The 23,702-nt window shown below is 40.4% G+C and overlaps 1 protein-coding gene across 1 annotated transcript in view; it reads right to left on the bottom strand.

Annotated features, from left to right (window-relative positions):
• Positions 1-520: 520 nt before the first annotated feature.
• The window catches only part of LOC113098361 (beta-secretase 2-like), a 28,712-nt gene continuing 5,530 nt past the window's right edge, over positions 521-23,702 (bottom strand). Inside the window, exons 2-9 of the mRNA XM_026263390.1 lie at positions 10,029-10,117; positions 7,789-8,005; positions 7,285-7,416; positions 5,743-5,877; positions 5,293-5,394; positions 5,011-5,160; positions 4,200-4,368; positions 521-2,635 (exon numbers count right to left, since the gene is read on the bottom strand). Coding sequence (XP_026119175.1) covers positions 2,394-2,635; positions 4,200-4,368; positions 5,011-5,160; positions 5,293-5,394; positions 5,743-5,877; positions 7,285-7,416; positions 7,789-8,005; positions 10,029-10,117 — 1,236 coding nt within the window. The 3' untranslated portion in view covers positions 521-2,393. The remainder of the gene's footprint in view (positions 2,636-4,199; positions 4,369-5,010; positions 5,161-5,292; positions 5,395-5,742; positions 5,878-7,284; positions 7,417-7,788; positions 8,006-10,028; positions 10,118-23,702) is intronic.

A 23,702-nucleotide genomic window follows, 5' to 3' on the forward strand; every position in this document is an offset into this window, starting at 1 on the left:
CCAAGCAATATATGATAAACAATACTACAGGTATAGTTCACTTAGAGTACTCACTAAAGGCAGTAAACACTACCGTGAAAGCAGATTTCATTCCAAACACTAAACATTGGTCAGTAATTATTTTTGATCATATACTTACAACTTGCTAAATCAGATAAGAAGAAGAAATTTGAAGGTCCCAAACGAAGTAGCTACCTCTCAATTCAAACCATGGGTATTTTGAATCGATACAGAAGCATGAGCCATTATTTATAATGATCACATGCTGTATTTATCCAGTCATGGTGGTTGATACCACAAATATGCAAATAAGGACATTAACCCAGGGTTTAGGAATGTAGTGTAAAATGTCACATTTGTGAAATACCTATGATTAATTGTTAACCCCGAGTATAAGCAGTGTGAAACATGAAGTAGGAGAACACAGGATTGCATTTATCTGGGTTTAGAACGAACCATCTCATGTGCAAAGCCTTAGAAACTGATAGAGATAACAATTTAATCAAGATTCCCGAACAAATCAAGTTAAAAAATTTATTCACCAGGTAGGACAACACATGTAAATTAAAGAATTAAGAAATAAAAAAATCAATCCAAACTCAATTACACAGATTAAATATAAAATCATAAAAAATATCAAAGAGTAAAAAATGTATACCTGGGATTACACAGACAAAGAGTTTTGACTACACAAATTCGAAAATCAGGAAAAAATATGATGGAATAAATAACAAATTGGAATTTTAACTCAACACAAATCCAATGACTGGAGGGGTCAAACGTAACTAGGGCAAAATTTTATTTTTAATAAAAGGTAGATATTACACAGACTTCAAAGCAGAGAAGAGTTTCCCAATTTTTTTAAATCTTGATTATTCTGATCTGATGTACCAATCACACAGACCCATTTAAAATGATACCAAACATAATGGAATGAAACAATTGGTCTCTTTCACTAATAATTGCATAGCTTAAGCATAATTATATGCCATTTCGAACTTCTCAGGAAAACTTTCCACTTAATTCACAAAACATGTGCATGCACAACAATTTGTTCTTAACCTCTTTCTAATGTTAGTGAATTTGGAGTATTAAAAATGAGCAGCTGTGAACATAAAGTTAGTAATTTTCAAAAAACATGCCCAAAGCATTTCCATATAAGGGCCTTACGCAATACTTTTCCGTTACAGCCTTTCATTACTTGTCAAACTTATGCCGCTCTCTCCAAACTCTCTCTCACCAAATCCTTGAGCAATGCCAACTGCACAGACCTCGAAACTCAATGAACACCTTTCATATAAACCCAGTTTACAGACCTCTGATTAGCCACCTGTACATACATGTCTGCATTGTTATTCAGAGAACCATTTTTTGGTGAATCATTTGTTCGTGAAGAAGTCTGAATGGAGATTTCACGCACTCATTTGCTTGTACACACACTTACTGAATGAATTACCCAATTAATTCACTCAATATTCTATAAATGTGTCATACAGACTGTCTGAGTGAACTTTAAGTGGAAGGAACAATGAACTCTCCTGCAGTCTTTGCCCAGTGAAATGTGAAATCAGGTTTATTATTTTATTGTGCATTGTTCGTTTTCGTCAGAAGTTCCTGAATACAGGTCACATCAGAAAACTGCTTTATGAAAAGAAAAACAAACAAACAATATAATCGTAGTTCATACAGCTTCTGTGCTACATTACAAGTCTTCTGAAGCCATACAATACCATCCGTCCTCAATGCTTTCATTGTACTATATAAGCAAGAGAAGCATCATGCTATGTGAATAATTCGTATTTTACGTGTTTGGAACTGCATAGAGGAATATGACAAACTTCTTTTTTGGGTGAATTATTCCTTTCAGTGCACTGCTAGTAGGGACAACTAAAAGGAAGCCTTAGCCTCTACATAAGAACAGTAAATAAACTTACTTCATTGAACCATAAACCTCATTTAGGCCCCTGAGAACCCATTGTTGATTTCCAGCAGTTTTATTAACACTATTACATTGAAGACTATAAAAAGGGCAGCATACATTGGAGAAACACTGGAGCATCAACATCAACATTTACTCCACTTCAATGTCATACTGATACTCATATTTTGGCACTTTTATTATATATATATTTATATATTCTTTTTTTAAATCACATGTATAATCACGATTCCTTCATTCTTCAGTAGTTTTATCCTCTTCATCTTCAGTCCACAAGTGTCAACAAATGTCCAAATCCCAACATCTTCCACCCAGACAAACAGGAATAAATGTGATCTGGCAGAAATCGCACCAGAGCTCAGTGTGGTGTGTTCACCCCCGTTACCTGCTCTGAGTTCCCTTCAGCCCTGTTTTGCTGATTTGGTGCCTCCTCATCTTCCATTGACGCCTGACGTCACTTGATGCGATGCCGCACCAGCGAGGACTCATCTGTAATCTCACCATCTCTGTTCCGTCGGCAAGGCAGTATGAGCAAAATGAGGAGTATGATCAGAACCAAGGCACATATGCCCATCAAACCGTACGCCATCACCCACATCACCGGCTCCCTAAGAGACATGCCACTTGTACAGTCTGACGTAGTGTCCTCAGCTAGGAAGGGCCCGGCGAGCTCTGCAAATGGCACACCACCTTTTTCTGTTGGAAGGACAGAAGAGGTATTTACAAAAGTGAGCCTAAAGATAGGTGCCCTTAGATCCTAGACCTCTGAAACTCAAATTACATGAGGGCCACTGGCCAGGTGGTGTTCTATGCTGTACGTATGCACATTTTTCTAGTAGCTCAACTTTCTCAGAGTATTTTTATTTTGGTAAACTTCTCCATTACATTCCAAAGCATTGTATCAAATTCTAGTAGTTATTATTGTAAATGAAAATCATAAATAGGTCATGACTCAGTTATTTATTAACTAAAACTGCAGTTAAAGGTCAAGCTGTTTAAGCCTATTAAAATTATTGAATAAGGAATGTCCTCATTTGTTTGTCACCGTCTGTAAGGGACAGGCTATTTTAGGTAAAATAATACAGATTAAAGGGTTAGTTCACCCAAAAATGAAAATAAGCCCATAAATGACTCACCCTCAAGTTATCCTAGGTGTATATGACTTTCTTCTTTCAGACGAATCCAGTCAGAGTTATATTAATTTTTATTTTTATCTTTCAAGCTGTTTCATGGCACTCAGCAGGTGTTGCATGCATCTGTCCTAAAGAAGTTAAATAAAAAGCTCCCATCCATAAAAAAAGTGTATAACACGGCTCCAGGGGGTGAACAAAAGTCTTCTGTAGCAAGTAGATGCGTTTTTGTAAAAAAATAAAATAAAAAAAATCACTTTAATGTAGCTTGAGCCAGTTGTACACGGAAGCAGCTCTGGGCTGATTATGTATGAGGTTGGCATTGCGCATGCGCCAGTGAGTCTCATAAAAACCAACATTTGTTAACAGGAGCAAAGGAAGCAAAGTTTCTTTACTTTAGCAAAGGAAAACCAGTCTCCTCTTGGCTTATATTGAAACTTCTAATTAGTGGTTATTTTGTTTTGATCTCTCCCCTGAGCTTCAGTGTTCATCACTTCTGTGGTGCATGCGCAGAGCTGACCTCCATATGACATCCGCCCGGAACTGCGATAGGCTACAGGAGGACTTTGTTTTTGTTTTTTTACGGTTTTTTTTAATTATTTTGGGCTGATGCATGCAACACCCACTGAGTGCCATTTTTTTTTTTAATATAACTCTGACTTGATCCGTCTGAAAGAAGAAAGGATGATTAGGATGACTTGAAGGTAAGTAATTATGGACAAATTTTCATTTTTGGGTGAACTAACCCTTTAATGCCCATGCATCTTCCCCAATGCTGTAAAATAGCAGTTTCAAATTATATAAAGCCATTTTATATTTTATCACATTGCCTAATGTTTTGTTAGTTAGTGTATATGTTTAAGTTTTGATGTTTAATGTTTTGATAGTATATTTAATGTACTTTCACTCAAGTCTTTGATTTGTGTAATTTGTACAGTAAGTATATTTAAGTAGACTAATAATGTGTGTTGTGGTAGCTAATATTATGTTAAAAATAGTTTTCAGGCTCTATCTTTAACTTTACATCGCCAAATCGTGATGTAGACACTCTTGTACAGGGGTAACTAACAGAAACAATTTCTAGATTTGAATTTTAAATATTAAATCTAAACACATCTGAACCCACCTACCTGCACAAGTGCTAACAGCAAAGCCCACCCTCTTTTGTGCACGGTCAAAGATGACGTAGAAGCCCTCCATTACTGTGGCTCCAATGACTAAGCCGTTTGCTGACTGGGAGATTCCGAAACGGAAACAGTCCAATGTGCCATCAATACTGGTGACTGGCTGGATGTATAGCTGCATAGACAAAATCTGATGTCAATAGTGGAGCAATAATGTACAGTCCTGGTTTCTGGTCATTTTAAGAAATTATGTAGCATCACAACAAAAACTACAAAGTATATCAGTAATTAAGAGCCAAAGGGTCCCATGTACAGTACAGTACAATAGAGGCCAATATAACGACAATGTATAAACTGTTCAAAAGATGGGCAGTCTATACCTGTGCACTAGTAAAGTTTCCTCTTTGTCCACTATATAGGCTATTCTTATCCAGAAGTTATAGCTGATAAAATTATCTTTGTACTCTTTTAAAATATAGTTATGTCTGTTTCATAACCTTCTCACACAAGCAATCATCAATTTTGCTGTTGTTAAAGTCTCCAGTATTTTCTTGTTGTTCCAACTTTTTTGTTTGGCTTTCTACTGTGAAACAATGGCCTGGGCCAATGTTGCCACCTTGTGGAACAACTGAATAGTGAAAAATCAATTCAATATGCATGTGCGACCTGTGCATGTAAAGTACATTTACAAAAATCAGTTGGTGCAAGTACAGTACACACATGCTAATCTGGTGACAAAATTTGAATCAAGAACACTATTTGAGAGACCCTTGCATGCAAAATTAAGTGTACACTGAGTTTTAGGGAAAGTCTTTACCTGTGGAAGAATGGTGATGCGGAAGGACTGGCTGGTGTTCATTGCTCTGAGGTAGATTGAGATTTTCGGAAAAAGCCTCCATGGTGATTCGCCTCTCATCCAACATGCAAGCTTGGTGCCATCAAAAAATCCAGCCGAGAAATCCTCAATCTAGCATAGCAGGAGAGAACAGAGTTGCACACAATCAGTTGTAACTGAGGAGTCATTTTTGAAGACTGAGTCCCTTAAACATGCATAGGATTGCGTATGAGGCAAGTCATTTGCCAAAATGGAAGGTCATACCAGTGATGATTGCATAATGGCCTCCACCACAGCACTAAACACAATTCCAGGAAGTCGCAGTAAAGTCGTCCCACTATCCACAATGGCTTTATCCGAGTTGTACTGAATGAAATGACCAAAGGGAAAGAAAGATCAGTCAAGGCCTCCATCAAACAAAAAGCAATACCTGCTCTGCTTCTCTCTTAGCACTATTTTTAGCAGTGATATTCTCTGCCATATATCTTACTGAATGCCTGAGTTGTCCCATTGACAGCCTTTAAAGGTACAATTTCAGCTCACCCCTACAGCAATTCCAGTCACGACTCTTCAATGTGCTCACAAGATCAGATAACCACTGTGTTTTTAACTATGTCACAATCTAAAAGGATGGACTAGATTTTCTGGTTGAATTGGCTTTATTAAAAATAAATGCAAAAGTGCATACTTTCTTAGCTGGACTGTGTCATATACCTCTTTGCAGTCTAGGTTTAAATTTTGGGCTCCAACTTCAAGCTTCAAGACTTCCACTTGATAGTACCATTCTTCTAGGACTGGTGTGTACCAAACTAAACCTCGGAACAACGTTGGCTCAACTCCTCCCATGATCTGAAACAAAACACAAAGACATCAAAGCATATAATCTGAGGAATATCATCTTTTTCCTTTGTATATACTAAAAATCTTCCAAAATATTAACAATGAATTAAAATTAAGGCAAAAAAACTATAGATGAACAATGTTTAAAATTTTAATTAATAGTTTTACCAACTGATTAGCCACAACACATTGTTTTACAGTATATTACAAGTTATCTGAAATGTCATGCTTAAATATGCAAATGAGGTATTATCTAATAATAAATAAATAAATAATATGCACACATTTGCATACATTTTGAGAACTGAGAACTGAATTGGATAAACTGGTGTAATCAGAATTAGCAGGTTCTCTTTTGGAACTAACAACACCATGATCTACCTGTTTAGATTACATTTAGTTTATATTTAGCAATATCAGACAAAGCACAAAAAAATATTATATTAATTATAATAATAATTAATTAAATAAATAAATAAATAAATAATCTCAAAATACAACCAAAACAATAAAAAAAAGAAAAAAAAGAAAAAAGAAAAAATCGATTCATATCGGGTTTTTTGACTTCTGCAAATAGCATCCAATTAAGAGGCTAATCAAATATTTCCAAAAACCTTTGGACATTGTTCAGTGGTGGACACAGGACACACCCCTCCCCACCGTGCTTCCCATCTGCTCCTGTCTGCAGACACATGGCCACCTCTTCTTCCAATGCTCCCGTATTGCTAACAGAATGTGACAGCAGCAGGGGACTCTCTTTAGCTTAATTAGCTTCTCACTAATGAGACACACTGTCCTAAATAGGAGGCAGCAGAGGTGTGAGACGCAGAGATGCACTGTGCTATTATGTTTCTTCTGTAGTGCTGAGAAACCCAATTGCATCTATCCTTGAGAGGTGTGAACTGATCTGATTTAAGAAAGCAGGAAGCCTGAATGCTTCCTACGGCACCAACTCATATGATTAAACTCCAGTTTACCTGTTAATAACATGAGATCCCAGTCTCAAATGTTTTGCGAGGGGTCAATGTTGATCAGGGTCACAGATTTTGTAGACTATGGGACCAAAGTCTGGCCACTTTGATTAAAATTATGGACAGTAAACGCTTATATAATCCTAGTCTAACCAGAGCTTTCTTTTAAAATACAATTTAAGAACTGAAACAGATCCTACAACTACAATAGACAGACATACAGACAGACAGACAGACAGACAGACAGACAGACAGACAGACAGACAGACAGACAGACAGATAGATAGATAGATAGATAGATAGATAGATAGATACTACTTATGCTTGAGGTCCTGTATATAATACATTAATAGTTTTCATTTTAACTTGATCTAATTGGTGTACACACTATAGCAGTTAATTTGTAAATAATTTGGATTGTATATTTTTGTAGTTCGGTACACACCAGACTGCCACCCGCCGGGTCAGCTGTAGTGCTGGCAGACACTCCTGCTCCACACATCTGGAGAGAAAACACATCTGGAATGCTGGTCTGTCTCACAACAGAGTTGAAGAAAGGCTCCACTGATGGATCAGGCTGAAATAAGAAAAATACAAAATTCATCCAAAGGAATCTGAAAGAAAATTGTAAATACTTATTTTCAAACAATAAAATACTAACGCCTGAACAGTATAAATCAATATTTTATTGAGTATTTAGAATTCATTGGCAAAAAAAAGAGAAAAGTTTTAAGCAGTTTAACAAAACAAAATATTTACAATTATTATCCATTACTTTCTGAAACATGGCTCTTAATAATAGCAAATATACCACTGATGTTTGAAGATCTGAGCCACACCTTTGTGACATCATAATTTAACATGAGCTTAATCAAATAGTAGCATATATCTATAACAACACACCTTTTCTCAATAAAACACCTATGTAACACATGTTTATGTGACATACCCGAGCCAGCAAAGGATATGCAAGTCCAAGAATTCCCTGCCAGTTGATTCCAGGCAGAAAGAAGCCTTCTGAGGAGATGATTGCGGCTATGTTGATAGTGATGGTACCACTGGGCCCTTGAGGAATGGTGATCCGGTCAGTTCCCAGTTCCCCCTCCCATTCTCCCTGTGTGTATTTTACTGCAACTCCACTCCCGGAGCTCTGATATGTACTGGAACTGAGCAAATCATCATGACATTGATTCATCACTGGTGAGCTTACAGACATCAATAACTGACACATTAAAAGACTGCAATATAATGAATGTCTGTTTTAACTGGATGCTCTGTTATAAAAGAATGTGATGTAGTGGTAAGGTGTATTTTGATGCTACGGTGCTCTGTTGTAGTAGAATAGGGATGTGATCTTACAGTGCTCTGTTATAGTGTTGGGATTTAATGATTTTATCTTTCAATGCTCTGTTACAGAACTGTATGATGTAACTGAACTATACTGTAGTGGAGAATGTTGAAGGGATGTGACGTTACAGTGTTCAGTTAGTGTGTTATGTAGGGATGCGATCTTACAGTGCTATGTTAAAGTAGTGTTTGATGTAAGGATGTGATCTTACAGTGCTCTGTTATAGTAGTGTGTGATGTAAGGATTTGATCGTACATTGCTCTGTTATAGTAGTGTGTTATGTAGGGATGTGATCTTACAGTGCTCTGTTATAGTAGTGTGTGATGTAAGGATTTGATCGTACAGTGCTCTGTTATAGTAGTGTGTGATGTAAGGATTTGATCGTACAGTGCTCTGTTAAAGTAATGAGTGATGTAAGGATACGATCATACAGTGCTCTGTTATAGTAGTGTGTGATGTAAGGATTTGATCGTACAGTGCTCTGTTAAAGTAATGAGTGATGTAAGGATACGATCATACAGTGCTCTGTTATAGTAGTGTGTGATGTAAGGATTTGATCGTACAGTGCTCTGTTATAGTAGTGTGTTATGTAGGGATGCGATCTTACAGTGCTATGTTAAAGTAGTGTGTGATGTAAGGATTTGATCGTACAGTGCCCTGTTATAGTAGTGTGTTATGTAGGGATGCGATATTACAGTGCTATGTTAAAGTAGTGTGTGATGTAAGGATTTGATCGTACAGTGCTCTGTTATAGTAGTGTGTGATGTAAGGATTTGATCGTACAGTGCTCTGTTATAGTAGTGTGTTATGTAGGGATGTGATCTTACAGTGCTCTGTTATAGTAGTGTGTGATGTAAGGATTTGATCGTACAGTGCTCTGTTATAGTAGTGTGTGATGTAAGGATTTGATCGTACAGTGCTCTGTTATAGTAGTGTGTGATGTAAGGATTTGATCGTACAGTGCTCTGTTATAGTAGTGTGTGATGTTAGGATTTGATCGTACAGTGCTCTGTTATAGTAGTGTGTGATGTAGGGATGCGATCCAACAGTGCTCTGTTATAGTAGTGTGTGATGTTAGGATTTGATCGTACAGTGCTCTGTTATAGTAGTGTGTGATGTAGGGATGCGATCCAACAGTGCTCTGTTATAGTAGTGTGTGATGTAAGGATTTGATCGTACAGTGCTCTGTTATAGTAGTGTGTGATGTAAGATTTTGATCGTACAGTTCTCTGTTATAGTAGTGTGTGATGTAGGGATGTGATCCAACAGTGCTCTGTTATAGTAGTGTATGATGTAGGGATGTGATCTTACAGTGCTCTGTTATAGTAGTGTGTGATGTAAGGATTTGATCGTACAGTGCTCTGTTATAGTAGTGTGTTATGTAGGGATGTGATATTACAGTGCTCTGTTATAGTAGTGTGTGATGTAAGGATTTGATCGTACAGTGATCTGTTAAAGTAATGAGTGATGTAGGGATGTGATCTTACAGTGCTCTGTTATAGTAGTGTGTGATGTAAGGATTTGATCGTACAGTGCTCTGTTATAGTAGTGTGTTATGTAGGGATGCGATCTTACAGTGCTATGTTAAAGTAGTGTGTGATGTAAGGATTTGATTGTACAGTGCTCTGTTATAGTAGTGTGTGATGTAAGGATTTGATCATACAGTGCTTTGTTATAGTAGTGTGTGATGTAAGGATTTGATTGTACAGTGCTCTGTTATAGTAGTGTGTGATGTAAGGATTTGATCATACAGTGCTTTGTTATAGTAGTGTGTAATGTAAGGATTTGATCATACAGTGCTCTCTGTTATAGTAGTGTGTGATGTAGGGGTGTGATCTTACAGTGCTCTGTTAAAGTAGTGTATGATGTAGGGATGTGCTGCTGCAGCTACAGCAAAGTTGCTGCTTCCAGTATCAACCAGGATGTTCAACTGCAACAAAAGAAAACAATGTCATTATCTTATGTATTAACATGTATCACTGATTTGTGGGTATTTTTGTATGCATTAGTTGTAAATAGTTCCAGAGGAATACTGCATTAAGTGCAGCTTATGATCATCTGTGATATATTTTTGATTACCACAGAAAAATAAAAACAACATACCTCAGCTACAATACAAGCACACTGTGTGTAATGTACAGTAATGTACTTTTAATGGAAGTCTAGGGGGCAAAAGCAAAAAAAATGTCCAGCTCCTTTTTATTTTTGTATTAAAACTTGTTGAGCAGTAAAATTGTCTAAATTATTTGGACTGCAGATACATTGTTGGTAATGCATTAGCAATGCAACTCCTGTGGGTGGAGTTATCACCATGTAAGGATTGTTAAATCACACCCCTGTTATCAACAGTAATAACCAACCAGCCAACCTTGGAAACAAATAGTTTTTATGTTTTTTGAGTATGTTAAATATTTTCCAAAGGTTAGCAGGTCTGCACAGTATGCAACAATACAGTTCTAAAGGATCTATTTATACCTTGGTTCTCTTTCAAGCATTTGCTCTACATTGCGGAGCATTCACAATGAGAACCCTTCCCCTTCTCCAAAATCCTAAAATCTTATACTATAATGCCAGTTCAATAAACTGGCCAACTGTTGCTAATATATGCAAATCACATGCAAATGCTGATAAGCCTGTGGGCAGTATAAAATGCGGCAAGAGCAGGAATTGCCTCAGAATCTTCTCTTTTATACTGGCGCTACTGTCGAAGATGGAACAGAAGAAACTATAATTTCTTCAGCATTAAATGGCTACTTTCTGTAGGTTCTGCGCAGGCCCCATCAGCCCACCAAACACCCATGAGCACTGCGTTGCCTGACTAGGCCATGCTTAGGCTTCCTTTATCGACTCAGACTATGACGTCTTGTACCTGCAGTTGGGAAGGAAGTTACCATTCTTCCCAGACGCCCATGAGCATGTGCACCCCCAATCAGCCCGCATCCACACTCCCATGCAGTCTCTCTTCTCCTATGTGGATGGAGTGGAAGCCCATCGAGGAGACTGTACATGCGATGTTATTGCTGCAGGTTTTCCAAGCCAAGCTCCTGCAATCTATGGACAGAGGCAATGTCACCACTGAAGCATTGAAAGACCTGTGTAGGGCAACAGACTTCATGCTGATGGCAATTAATCACACGCCATTGGTCGATCCATAGGCTTTATAGTGGTCCTTCGTGGACAACTAATGGTTAACCCTAGCTGACCTGAAGGACTCTGACCGTAAGACGCTCCTGCCTCTTTGGTGACACCGTGGAGTCAGTGATGGAGTGTTTCTCTGAGACTCAAAAGCGTGTGAAGGCGATGTGTCATCTAATGCTCTGACACATGTTCCAGCAGCATTCAAGGTCATGCTCCTCATCAACACCCCATGCAAGGCATCAGTCTATGAACTTTGTTGCTAGCAATAGCGACCGGAGGCATTTGGCCGCTATGTCAGTTCCTAGATGCATGGACAGCTATTCTGAGCATTTCGCACTGGGTGCTGGAAATAATAGTGTGTGGGTATTCTCTTCAGTTTAGACGCAGACCACCCAGTTTCAATGGCATGGTTCTGTCACTGACACTGCTGCAAAATGCCCCTGTTTTGAGACAGGAAATTCAAAGTCTGCTTGCTATTGTGTGGTACCCAAGAGAGATGGGGGACTCTGTCCGATTCTGGACCTTAGACCCATCTAAGTGCAAATTTTGGATGACGACACTGAAGCAGATCCTGGCACAAATCGATCCTGGGGGGTTTTCCATCTGTAGATCTGAAGATGCATTCTTTCCTATTCAGATATCACCACACCACAGATGCTTCCTGAAGTTTGCTTTCGAGGGCATGGCATACCCCAGTACTCAGTGTTTTATATCGGGCTGACTTTAGGTACTGGCATAACTGTCAACATTGAACATTGAAAATAAGGGAGATTTCCCGGAATCCATCCCCAAAATAAGGATTTTTTTTTTGTTTGTTTGTTTGTTTTTACAAGATTCTTATCCACAAACTTAAAAAAAAAAAAAAAAAAAAAAGCACTAATCATTAACAGTCTAAAGAGTTTATAACTACACAATATATATTAAAGAATGACAGACCAATTTATATGTTAAAAGTGATTTATTTATGAACAAGGTAATATTTTAGGGTCCAATTCTCACTATTAACTAACCATTAAATATGACTTTTGCCTCAATTAACCCCTTATTTGCTGCTTATTAATAGTTTATAAGGTGGTTGTTAAGTTTAGGGTATTGGGTAGGATTATGGATGTCATGCAATAAATGTACTTTATAAGGACTAATAAACAGCCAATATGTTAATAATAGACATGTTAATAAGCAAGTAGTTATTAGTGTGAATTGGACCCTATACTTAAGTGTTACCTAATTTAATATTAATAATAATTTTGTACTGCGAAACGTAGTTTTTCCTGACAACGACAAATTTTGCAGTAGGCAAAATTTGGACCTACATGGCTGCTTGTCAGGTAATTGAAGGTGGATTCCCATTTACTCAAATATCGGCATAATGTTCTCGGTTTTGGTTGGTGATTAATTCTGTGATTTTGGCATTCGGCGTCCTGATCCATCATCGCAAATCACACTCATCTACTCTACTCTCCAAGTTCACTTCCCGCTACTTTTTCCCTCTTCCTCCTGTCCGCTGGCGCCGCTGCAACTGTCTTCTTCTTCGATGGTAGCCTAAGCTACTGTATACTGCCACCTGCTTTATTGGAGGTCTAGAAACCCAAGTGCAAGCCACTTCACAGACACAGATAGTTGCGTGTTCTGAGTTAACACAGAGTGTAAAAATACGGGATATTTTACGGGAAAATATTAAAAAGGGAAGACAACGGGAAAAGAGCTAAAATACGTGAGGAACCCAGAAAAAAACGGGAGGGTTGACAGCTATGGGTACTGGCGGCCCCCACTTGGCGAAATCAGGAGGGAACTGCTGTCTCAAATGAATGGCTCGTTAAGGCACCCCAGCCTGAAGCTGTGGAGCCTACATGTGCGGCTGCTTCAGGGATCCTAGAGGAGCTAAGTACTCTGACTCCCTGTGTTCTTGACACGCTTACACTTAAATGGGGAGTGTTTGTGAAATTTCTTAAGGAAGCGAGGAGATTACATCCCCCACACACACCTTCGGTGCTGCAATGGGACCCAGCGATGGTTTCTAAAAGCGCTCTCTCTTCCCGTTCACACACTTGGAATCTATCGCTATAAAGGAGCTCTCCCGCAAAACTGCTCTGCTTCTCGCTTTTGCTTCGGCTAAGCACATAGGAGATTTGCATGGACTCTTAATGTGTGACTACTGTGTTCATTTTCAGCCTGGAGACTGCAGTGTTTCTCTCCAGCCCAGGCTAGCCCCTTTAAAGCGCAAGTCATTTCTTTGTGTGACACCAAGGCTCGGAGCGTCTTTCAACAGTCTGACCAGCTCTTCGTGTGCTTTGTGTGCTTCAGTGGCTGTTCTAAGGGACAAACAGTATCTAAAAAGAGGGTTTCTCACTGGATAGTGAATGCTATCAAGTCTGCTTATGCAAGCCAGGGACAGGAATAGTCTCTCAACATCAAAGCCCATATTACGAGGGCTATTGCCTCTTCATGGGCCTGGTCTATTCAGGATATATATCAAGCAGCTGATTGGTCTTCACAGAATACTTTCGCCAGGTTTTAAATGTTAGTCTTGTTCTCTCAGGGAACCAAGATTTTGACATTTTTAACTACAGTTTTCAGTTCAGTTCTGATGGCTTTTCACATATGAGTATTTATTTTTGTGATTTGGAATTTTAAAAATCCAGTGCACTTTCATTAAAACTCCAGTACACTTCTGTACACTGCAGAAAACATGGATTATCAAATGTCTACAAATTTATTTTGAGAAAAGTATAATTTTTATGGATTGAACATTATTTAGTGCTATGAACACAAGTAAAGTCGGTTTCATTTATACTGGATGCCAGAGGGCACCCTCATGCAGAAAATCCACATATGCATCACACAAATAAAACAATAAAAACTTAAATGCAACAATGTATTATTTATCTGTTGTTCAAGCCATAATGGGTATTTTTATATTAATTATGTACTGTACATTTATAATCAATTGCTAATCGCCTTTTTCTTTTTTTTTCTTTTTTACAGTATTTAACATATTTTCTGCCTCATTCTGTAATAAGAAGTTACATCAGATCACAAAAGTAAATGGTGGGGGGATCGAGCGGGATTTTGTATTGCTGTCTCTTTTTAATGATAGGCCTTATGTCATGCTGTCTAGTCTCTCTTTCCCTGGGTGTCCACTAGTGGGCTCACTTCCCCTTAGGCACTTCACCGTAGGCACTAGATTTCCTCTAGTCTGGTCTTGTCATCACAGTAATTGCACTCCTGTTAATTGCACCAGGTGCAGCCACTCTATTGTCATTAGCCTCCCTATAAATTCCAGTCTTTTCCTTTTGTTTGTATGGAGTCCTTTCCATTCGTATGTTCAGCCTTCTCGTCTTCCGAGATTCATCCTTGTCTTCTCGTCCTCCGAGTTCCCGTTCCTTTTCCTTTCCTGTTCCCTCTTTGGTTTATTTGTTCAATTGTTTTTGGACTGATTTTTGTTTTTGACCTTTGGAGTGTTTTTGACCACGATTTGGATTATCCCTTAATAAAATACCTGCAATTAGATCTCTCGCTCTCCCTGTGTCTCTCTGGGCAACGATCGTCACAGAAGGACTCCATCAACGAGATCCAGCGATATGTCTGTTCATATTTCCTCCCCAGCCACCGAGCGGGAGAGGAATGGTTTTGAGGGTACCCGCCTGGTCGTGTTCCGTGGGACCAGGGGAGGTTGCTCAGGAGTGAGTGGTCAAGAGGAGGTCCGGCATCGCTCTCCACTGTGGCCCCCCGTCGACCCTGGGTTCGGATGGGAGCCGCCGTCTCCCCATTGTGAACGGAGAGGGGAGAGGAGGCGCAAGTCTGCCGAGCCAGCGCCACTGCACAAGATGGCCACCAGTCCAGTGCCGCTACAGAAGATGGCCGCCAACCCAGCGCCGCTCGCAGAATGGCCGCAGACCCAGCGCCATTGCACAGGATGGCCGCCAACCACCATGGGGTCCAGCGACACTGCACAGGATGGCCATCACGAGGCAAGATGGACGCCAGCACAGTGCCACAGCACAAAGTGGTCAACAGCCCAGTGCCACGGTGCAAGATGGCCGCCAGCTCAGCGCCAACACCCAAGGTGGCCACGGAGATGTTTTTGGATTATTTCTCCATGCTGTCAAAGATCCTAGAGATTCCCAGGAGTGTTCACGTTACGTCTGCGGATCCAGAGACTGTTCACGTCACGTCTGCTGAGCCAGCACCACAGTACAAGATGGCCACCAACTCAGCACCACTGCACAAGGTGGCCGCCAGCCCGGAGCCACTGCAGAGGATGGCAGCTACAGTGGGCTTTCCTGAGTTGAGTCAGGTTCCCGTTGACTCTCCAGAGTTAAGTCAGGTTCCGGTTGACCTTCCAGAGTCGAGTCATATTCCCATTGACCCTCCAGAGTTGAGTCAGGTTCCAGTTGACCCTCCGGAGTTGAGTCAGGTTCCAGTTCACTATCGAGAGTCGAGTCAGGTTCCTGTTGACCCTCCAGAGATGAGTCATATTCCAGTTGATTCTCCAGAATCAAGTCAGATTCCTGTTGACCTTCCAGAGTTGAGTCAGGTTCCGGTTGACCCTCCAAAGTCGAGTCAGGTGCTCATGGACCTTCCAGAGTCAGGGTTAGTCACCGTCGACCTTCCAGAGTCAGGGTTAGTCACCGTTGACCTTCCAGAGTCAGGGCTAGTTCCTGTTGACCTTGCAGAGTCGAGTCACGGTCCAGTTGATCCTCCTGAATCAAGTCAGATTCCTGTTGACCTTCCAGAGTCGAGTCAGGTTCCGGTTGACCCTCCAGAGTCGAGTCAGGTGCTCATGGACCCTCCAGAGTCAGGGTTAGTCACCGTCGACCTTCCAGAGTCAGGGTTAGTCACCGTTGACCTTCCAGAGTCAGGGTTAGTCACCGTTGACCTTCCAGAGTCAGGGCTAGTTCCTGTTGACCTTCCAGAGTCGAGTCACGGTCCAGTTAATCCTCCTGAATCAAGTCAGATTCCTGTTGACCTTCCAGAGTCGAGTCAGGTGCCCGTTGACTTTCCAGAGTCGAGTCAGGTTCCGGTTGACCCTCCAAAGTCAAGTCAGGTGCTCGTGGACCCTCCAGAGTCGATTCAAGTGCTCATGGACCCTCCAGAGTCAGGGTTAGTCATCGTTGACCTTCCAGAGTCAGGGTTAGTAACCGTTGACCTTCCAGAGTAAGGGCTAGTTCCTGTTGACCTTCCAGAATCAAGTCAGGTGCCCGTTGACTTTCCAGAGTTGAGTCAGGTTCCGGTTGACCCTCCAAAGTCGAGTCAGGTGCTCGTGGACCCTCCAGAGATGGGTCAGGTGCTCATGGACCACTGACCTTCCAGAGTCAGGGCTAGTTACCATGGACTTTCCAGAGTCAAGGCTAGTCACCGTTGACCTTTCAGAGTCAAGTCAAGTCACTGGTGATCTTCAAGGACAGTGTCAAGTCACTGGTGATCTTCAAGGACAGAGTCAAGTCACCGGTGATCTTCAGGGACAGAGTCAAGTCACCGGGGTTCTTCATGGGAGGATTCAGGTCACCAGTGATCTTCATGAACAAGGAAACACCATGGGAGTACCAGAGTCTCATAATTTCTCTGTGGATCTACCAGAGCCTCTCCACGTCTCTGATGAACTACCAGAGTCTCTCCATGTATCTGATGATCTACCAGACTCTCTCCTCGCTTCTGCAAAACTTCCAGAGCCTCGTCACGTCTCAGTAGAACTCTCTGAGCACCCGGTCTCTGAGCATCCTGCTGTGGCCACGGAGGCAACCCTTAACTTGTTCAGGTTTTTTGTTTCAGACTTGCCTAATCAGACTTATCCTCCTGTTTATTCGGCCACATGGAGATGGTGGTCTTCTGCTCTGCCCTGGGCGGCATCTGGTTCAGACGCACGGATGTGGTGGTCTTCTGCTCCGCCCTGGGGGCCATCTGGTTCGGCCGCACGGATGTGGTGGTCTTCTGCTCCGCCCTGGGGGGCGTCTGGTTCCGCCGCACGGATGTGGTGGTCTTCTGCTCCGCACTAGGGGGCGTCTGGTTTGGACACACAGATGTAGTGGTCTTCTGCTCCACCCCGGGGGGCGTCCGGTTCGGACACACGGATGTGGTGGTCTTCTGCTCCGCCCTGGGGGGCATCTGGTTCAGCCGCATGGATGTGGTGGTCTTCTGCTCCGCCCCTTGGGGCGTCTGGTTCGGACACACGGATGTGGTGGTCTTCTGCTCCGCCCTGGGGGGCATCTGGTCGGCAGCATGGATGTGGTGGTTTTCTGTTCCGCCCTGGGGGGGCGTCTGGTTCGGCCGCACGGATGTGGTGGTCTTCTGCTCTGCCCTGGGGGGGCGTCTGCTTCGGCCGCACGGATGTGGTGGTCTTCTGCTCCGCCCTGGTGGGCGTCACGTGATGTCCTTCTTGGACTTGTGTTTTTGTGTTTTGTTTTTTCTGTCTGTCTTCCTCCTATGGACCTCACAGAATAATTATTGTACCCCATGCCTGCGAAAGTAGATCTCTCCTGACTGAAATTTCCCATGGAGAGCTGTCGAGAAGTGATATCAGATCTGAGACCCATACTTGGCCCGGCCAGTGCCACATTAAGATGTCCTGGAATGTATACTGCTCTGCGTGAGAGGACTTTGTCCTGGAACCACACAAGGATCTGGTGCGCTAGCTTGCACAAGGGTCGCGAATGCAGACCTCTCTGGTGGTAGATGTAAGAGACCACTGTTTTCAGTGCGCCCCAACACATGGTGACCTCTTAGGTCTGGGAGGAAGTGTTTCTTCCATCTTCAGACAATTGATATGTCATGTTAGATGGCAACAACTCCATAGACAACAGGCAGGGTGGCAACTCATGAAAATGAAAAATTGAATCTTGAAAATAAAAATCTTTTCCCGGATTCACAGCAACAAGGAGCTACCAGTACCAGCCCTGATTCAAGATCCAAAATTCCTTCCACATGTCTAAGGCATGGAGGCATCATCACGTGACCATGATAGGTTGAAGTGGATTCCCCCTCAGGGAAAATCCTTTGGTCCTGAGCCACCACTGTAGGGGCCTAATGTACAGAAGACCAAAAGTTATCACTTTGGACGCAGCTGCCGTCAGACTTGCTTTACAGTGAGTGAATGGCCTTCTCTGACTCTCTCTGACATGAGGATCAACTCAATACGATTAGGGGACAGACGTGCCTGCATAGTGGTCGAATCCCTATAGCACGCCAGGATAAATGGTCCTCTGTAATGGAGAAAGCACACTTTTCTTGGTGTTCGGTCTCAAACCCAGCTCCCCCATGAGGGCAAGAATGACATCTTGATGTCAAACTGCAATCTGCTCTGATTCAGCTAACATCAACCAATTGTCGATATAATTTAGTATGCGTATGCCCTGGAGTCACAGTGGAGCCAGAGCAGCATCCACAAAGTTTGTAAACGTGCGGGGTGACAGTGCAAGGCCGAAAAGAAGTACTCGATATTGGTATGCTTTGCCCCGAAAGCAAACCTAAGAAACTTCCTGTGTTAGGGAAGGATAGAGACATATAAATCGTGACAAACTAGTCCTTGGACCTGATTTGAGATTCGAAATGCTTGATGGTGATCTTGAACTTCAGTCACATGACTAAGTGGTTCAGCTGACGCAGATCTATGATCGGATGCAACCCCCCATCTTCTTTGGAACTATGAAATACTGGCTATAAATCCCGGCTTTCCCTTTTTTTACACTGGCTTCCAGTTACATTTAGGATTTATTTTAAAGTACTTTTACTCGTATATAAGTCACTAAATGACCTAGGACCGAAATATATTGCAGATATGTTCACTGAATATAAACCTAACAGAGCACTCAGATCACTAGGATCAAGTCAGTTAGAAATACCAAGGGTTCACACAAAACAAGGGGAGTCCGCCTTTAGTTACTATGCAGCCTGCAGTTGGAATCAGCTTTCAGAAGAGATCAGATGTGCTAAAACACTAGTCACATTTAAATCTAGACTCATTTATTGAATGAGCACTTTGCAATGTCGAACTGATTGCACTATATTTTCACTGTTTTATTTTATTTTATTTTTTTATGTAAAATCATTTTCTAACTGTTTTTAAATGTTTTAATCATTTTAAAAGTTTAAAATTTCTTGTTTTTTTGTTATTATTTTTCTTCATGATTATTTTACTTTATTTTATGTAAAGCACTTTGAATTACCATTGTGTATGAAATGTGCTATATAAATAAACTTGCCTTGCCTTGCCTTTTGCGAGGAGGCACCACCTCGATGGCCTTTCTTCCTTAATAGGGTATTCACTTCCTGTTCCATAACCAGAGCCTGCTCGGGTCTGACCAATATCGGAATGACCCTGTTGAACCTCGGCGGTGGCGAGCCGAACTAAATATGATAGCCTTTTTCTACCGTGTGCAGGACCCATTGAGATACATTTACTGTTCAATAATCTACAGAAGGAATCAGTCTCTCGAGACTGACCTCTGGTGTTATTGAGGTTACCTCAGTAGGGGCCGCCCTCTGAAGTCCTGACCCACTTGCGTCAGGACTTTTTGGCCAAGAACCTTTTATCCTAAAGCATGTTCCGCAGATCCAGCTTAGGCTGGGAAGTCCCTGACCCAGAGCATTGCTTCGGCCTCCAGTCACGACACAGGAGAGCACCCCTGCCTAGCAGCCCCTAGAGCTAGAGAGCGGCGAGGGAGGAACTGCTGAAATGTTACCGCTTGTTTACTGACCTCCCCGTACCTGTCAACAACTGAGCTGACAGCATCGCCCAGGCAAGCCAGAGGGCGCAAGAGGGGTTTCAAGGAGGAAGACCTTATCTTTTCCTCTCATATCAGATAAGAGTGAGATTGTAGTGAGATCAGCAGTTCTCCTCAACTCTGCTATGTTATGTTAAGCTCCTTGCCCTCATCTAGCTCATTAAGCAGTTATGCCTGGTATGCCTGTAACACAAACATTGTGTGCAAACACGCACCAACTTGACCTGCTGTTGTGTACCCCTTGCCCACCAGAGCTGATGTTGTACGCAGTGGCTTGGAGGGCAGTGCCAGAGTCTTCAAGGATGATGCCGTGCCTGGAGACAGATAGCTAGCTGCCGTCTGTTCAACCCAAGGCATCGCCCTATAACCACGCTCAGTAGAGGTGGTGGCCAGCTGTGCTGTGGCTTGGCTTATGTCTCGGCAGGCCAATTGATGTTTAACTTGGCTACCGCACGAGTCACCAGCTCCTCTAACTAGGGCACTAGAGGGGGCCTCATCAATGCTTTCCACGTCAACCTCCTCGGAGCCCTAACCACGGGAGGAAGTAGCCACAGAGCGGGCTTCTGAACCCAGAGATCTGGCAGATCTAGTGGGTGAGGAAGAAGTTAGTGATGTACCTGTCTCCATCCCTTCCAGCAGATCTAACTGCGAACCCCACGAATGCACCTCCACTCCACCTCGAAAGCCGACTCTGCAAGCTTCGCTCCCAAACAGCCGTGCATAGATCTCTCTACTCGTGATGTAGCATGGGCAGGGAGGTACACACGATCTAGAGCTCTGTCTCACTCCCCTCTTTATGTTTGGTTTTACTAAATGCCTTAAACATGGAGCTTATTAGGGGGTTGAATTTTGACCGTAAATAGACTCACAACACAGACTGAGACTGACAACACAAAGAGCGCTTGCTGAAATTACAGAGGGCTAACAACGGCAGTGCTGCACATGCTTTTAAGCTTCCTGGTAGATGACGTCACCCGCCTATGAAATCTTGCCTTTCCATTGGGCTCATTACACATGTGATTCAGAGTGTGGTCACACAGAGGGCGTTTCCCATAGTGTTCAAGCAGCTCGGGTTCCTGAAGAGTAACTAATGTTTAAGGTTATGGTAATTTTGCATATGTGTAATATAGCAGAGATTTGAGAATATATGTATGTAATATATCAGAAATTAATAATAATAATAATAATAATAATAATAATAATAATAATAATACATTGTCTTGTAAGCATCAAAAAAGATGAAGAAAAGAAGAATCTGACAAATCATTATTAGATTATATATATATATATATATATATATATATATATATATATATATATATATATATATATATATATATATATATATATAAAAATCAAATGCTTGATTTTAATAGATTAGATTATAAATGAGAGTGGGATGTATGAACCATTTTGTGCTATAATGAAGTTTAAATTATACAAAGCTGGGGTTATATAATATAATTTATAAAAAAAAAATAAAAATAAAATATATATATATATCTAAATGTCAACCACCTAAATACCATCAAACACTGCTGGCACAGAGCCCTCCAATTTAGCCTCTCCGCGCATATGTTTCTGTTTGAAACACAGTTGGAATAATGTTGCTGGAGCGCTGGTTCAACGAGGGGGAACTAATGAGATAACAGAGCTGTGCCATCTCACCCAGTTGCCAAAGAGGCCATTATGGGCATTCCTCATCGTTAACGCCATCATTATATACTCACAGATCTGCTCCACTGCACTGATCCTAACAGCTTAATTTAAAAACACTTAAACCCAGGAATGCATTTTAATGGTGTGTCTGAATTAAACATTATGGAAAATCTAGAGTTGTTATTAAGTAATGATTTTTACATCTGTTTTAAGGAGGAGAAATACTGAGAAAGGCCCCAGCTTTTTGAAGTTGAATTGCTTTTTTTCTGTGGTGTTTAGAATAAATAAAATAAATAAATAAATAAATATTAGATACTGGTTATCTGGAAATGCTTAGAAATTACTATAGTTATTTGGCATTTTTACTCTTACTGCATAAAAGATCTATAAAAAATACAACTCGTCATAATCATGACCATTAATCATGGTTTATATTACTGGTTTGTTCATGATTACAAGCGTGTGTAAGGTCAAGTCAAGCACAATGCATTGTGGGATACAGTGCCCATTTGCCATTGTAGCAAATACAATAAGTAATCCAGTTATGCATACAGGAAATTTGCACACTATCCACATGTATAACGCAAAATCATAATGATCAGCTATTTATACAGGTTATCATCCTAGGTATATTTTCCTTAAGGTATATTTTAGTATACTTTTAAAAAAGAGTATTTATGGAAATAGTGTTCTTAATATACCGAATGTAATGGTTTCAGACCCTTATCTAATTTATTATGGTTTAAATGTATACAAAATGCAATTAGTAAAAAAAAAAAATATATATATATATATATATATATATATATATATATATATATATATATATATATATATATATATATATATATATATATATATATTTATTTTTTTTTTTTATTTTTTTTTTACTCAAGTAGCCTAGTATGTTATATTATGTTATCGTCTTTGAAATACCTATAAAGTGTAATACCAAAAGTACTGAGAAGTATTTATGGTAAACTAAAACATATTGTATAGTCATCTATATTCAAATTTGTATGTCATGTATTTGAATATATCTGTAATACATTTGTAATGAGGGAGTTGCAAGTTAAGACTTCTAAAATAGCCTACATTAACTTTAAATGTAACATAAAATAACACACTACAGTTAAATTAAAATTAAGTACTATACATCTGATTTAGAATGTTAGTAAACACATCAAAATAACCACTGTTAGGAAAACAAAAGCTTATTAAAGCCTAATGATTAATACTTTACTTTAAAGTAAAATTTTTATTTCCCTCTGTGAAAGAGTAAAACTTTTTAAGTGCGTTAAACCTTTAAGTGTGTGTATATATATATATATATATATATATATATATATATATATATATATGCAAGTACAGTTTTTGGAAATCTATCTAAGTGCACGTTCAATACATTTAAGCACACATCTTTTTAACAAGGGTTAAAAATTAAAAATCATGGTTATTCACATTAATAAGTAAACTGATTAGATGATAGATGAACGAGCAGAAGTCTATAAATTGTCTGCTTTGTAAAGTATTGTGGAAACAGAATGAATAGTATGTTTTGCAATCATAGACCTTGTTTTTGCAGGGAGCGAAAGAAATTCAAGAGGAATAATCTTCTTATTGTGTTTAGGGACATTTCCCAATAAGCAGAAACTTGATCAGAAACTTGTTATCGTGTATAATTCCTCATTCCTCGCCAGCTTTAACTCAAGATGATTATTAAGCACAAATGCTCAGACAAACAGCACAAAGTACAACCATTGTTTCTCACTCAGCTACAATCACGGTCTTCAAAATAATAAAAATGTTTTTTTGGGGGGGGTTACTCAATACCCATGCAAATTTTATTAATTATTTTTTAAACAATTTAAAAATGCTCTCAACACACAGCAGCCACTATAGCACTGTACTGATGTTGGCTTAATTTTATAAAATTTTTCCTTTTTTACTCAAAATATTCCCATACATGTTAACTATATCAAGAAATATCTAAATTCT

This window comes from Carassius auratus, unplaced genomic scaffold, assembly GCF_003368295.1.
Source record: "Carassius auratus strain Wakin unplaced genomic scaffold, ASM336829v1 scaf_tig00216545, whole genome shotgun sequence".
In the NCBI taxonomy this organism is placed as follows: domain Eukaryota; kingdom Metazoa; phylum Chordata; class Actinopteri; order Cypriniformes; family Cyprinidae; genus Carassius; species Carassius auratus.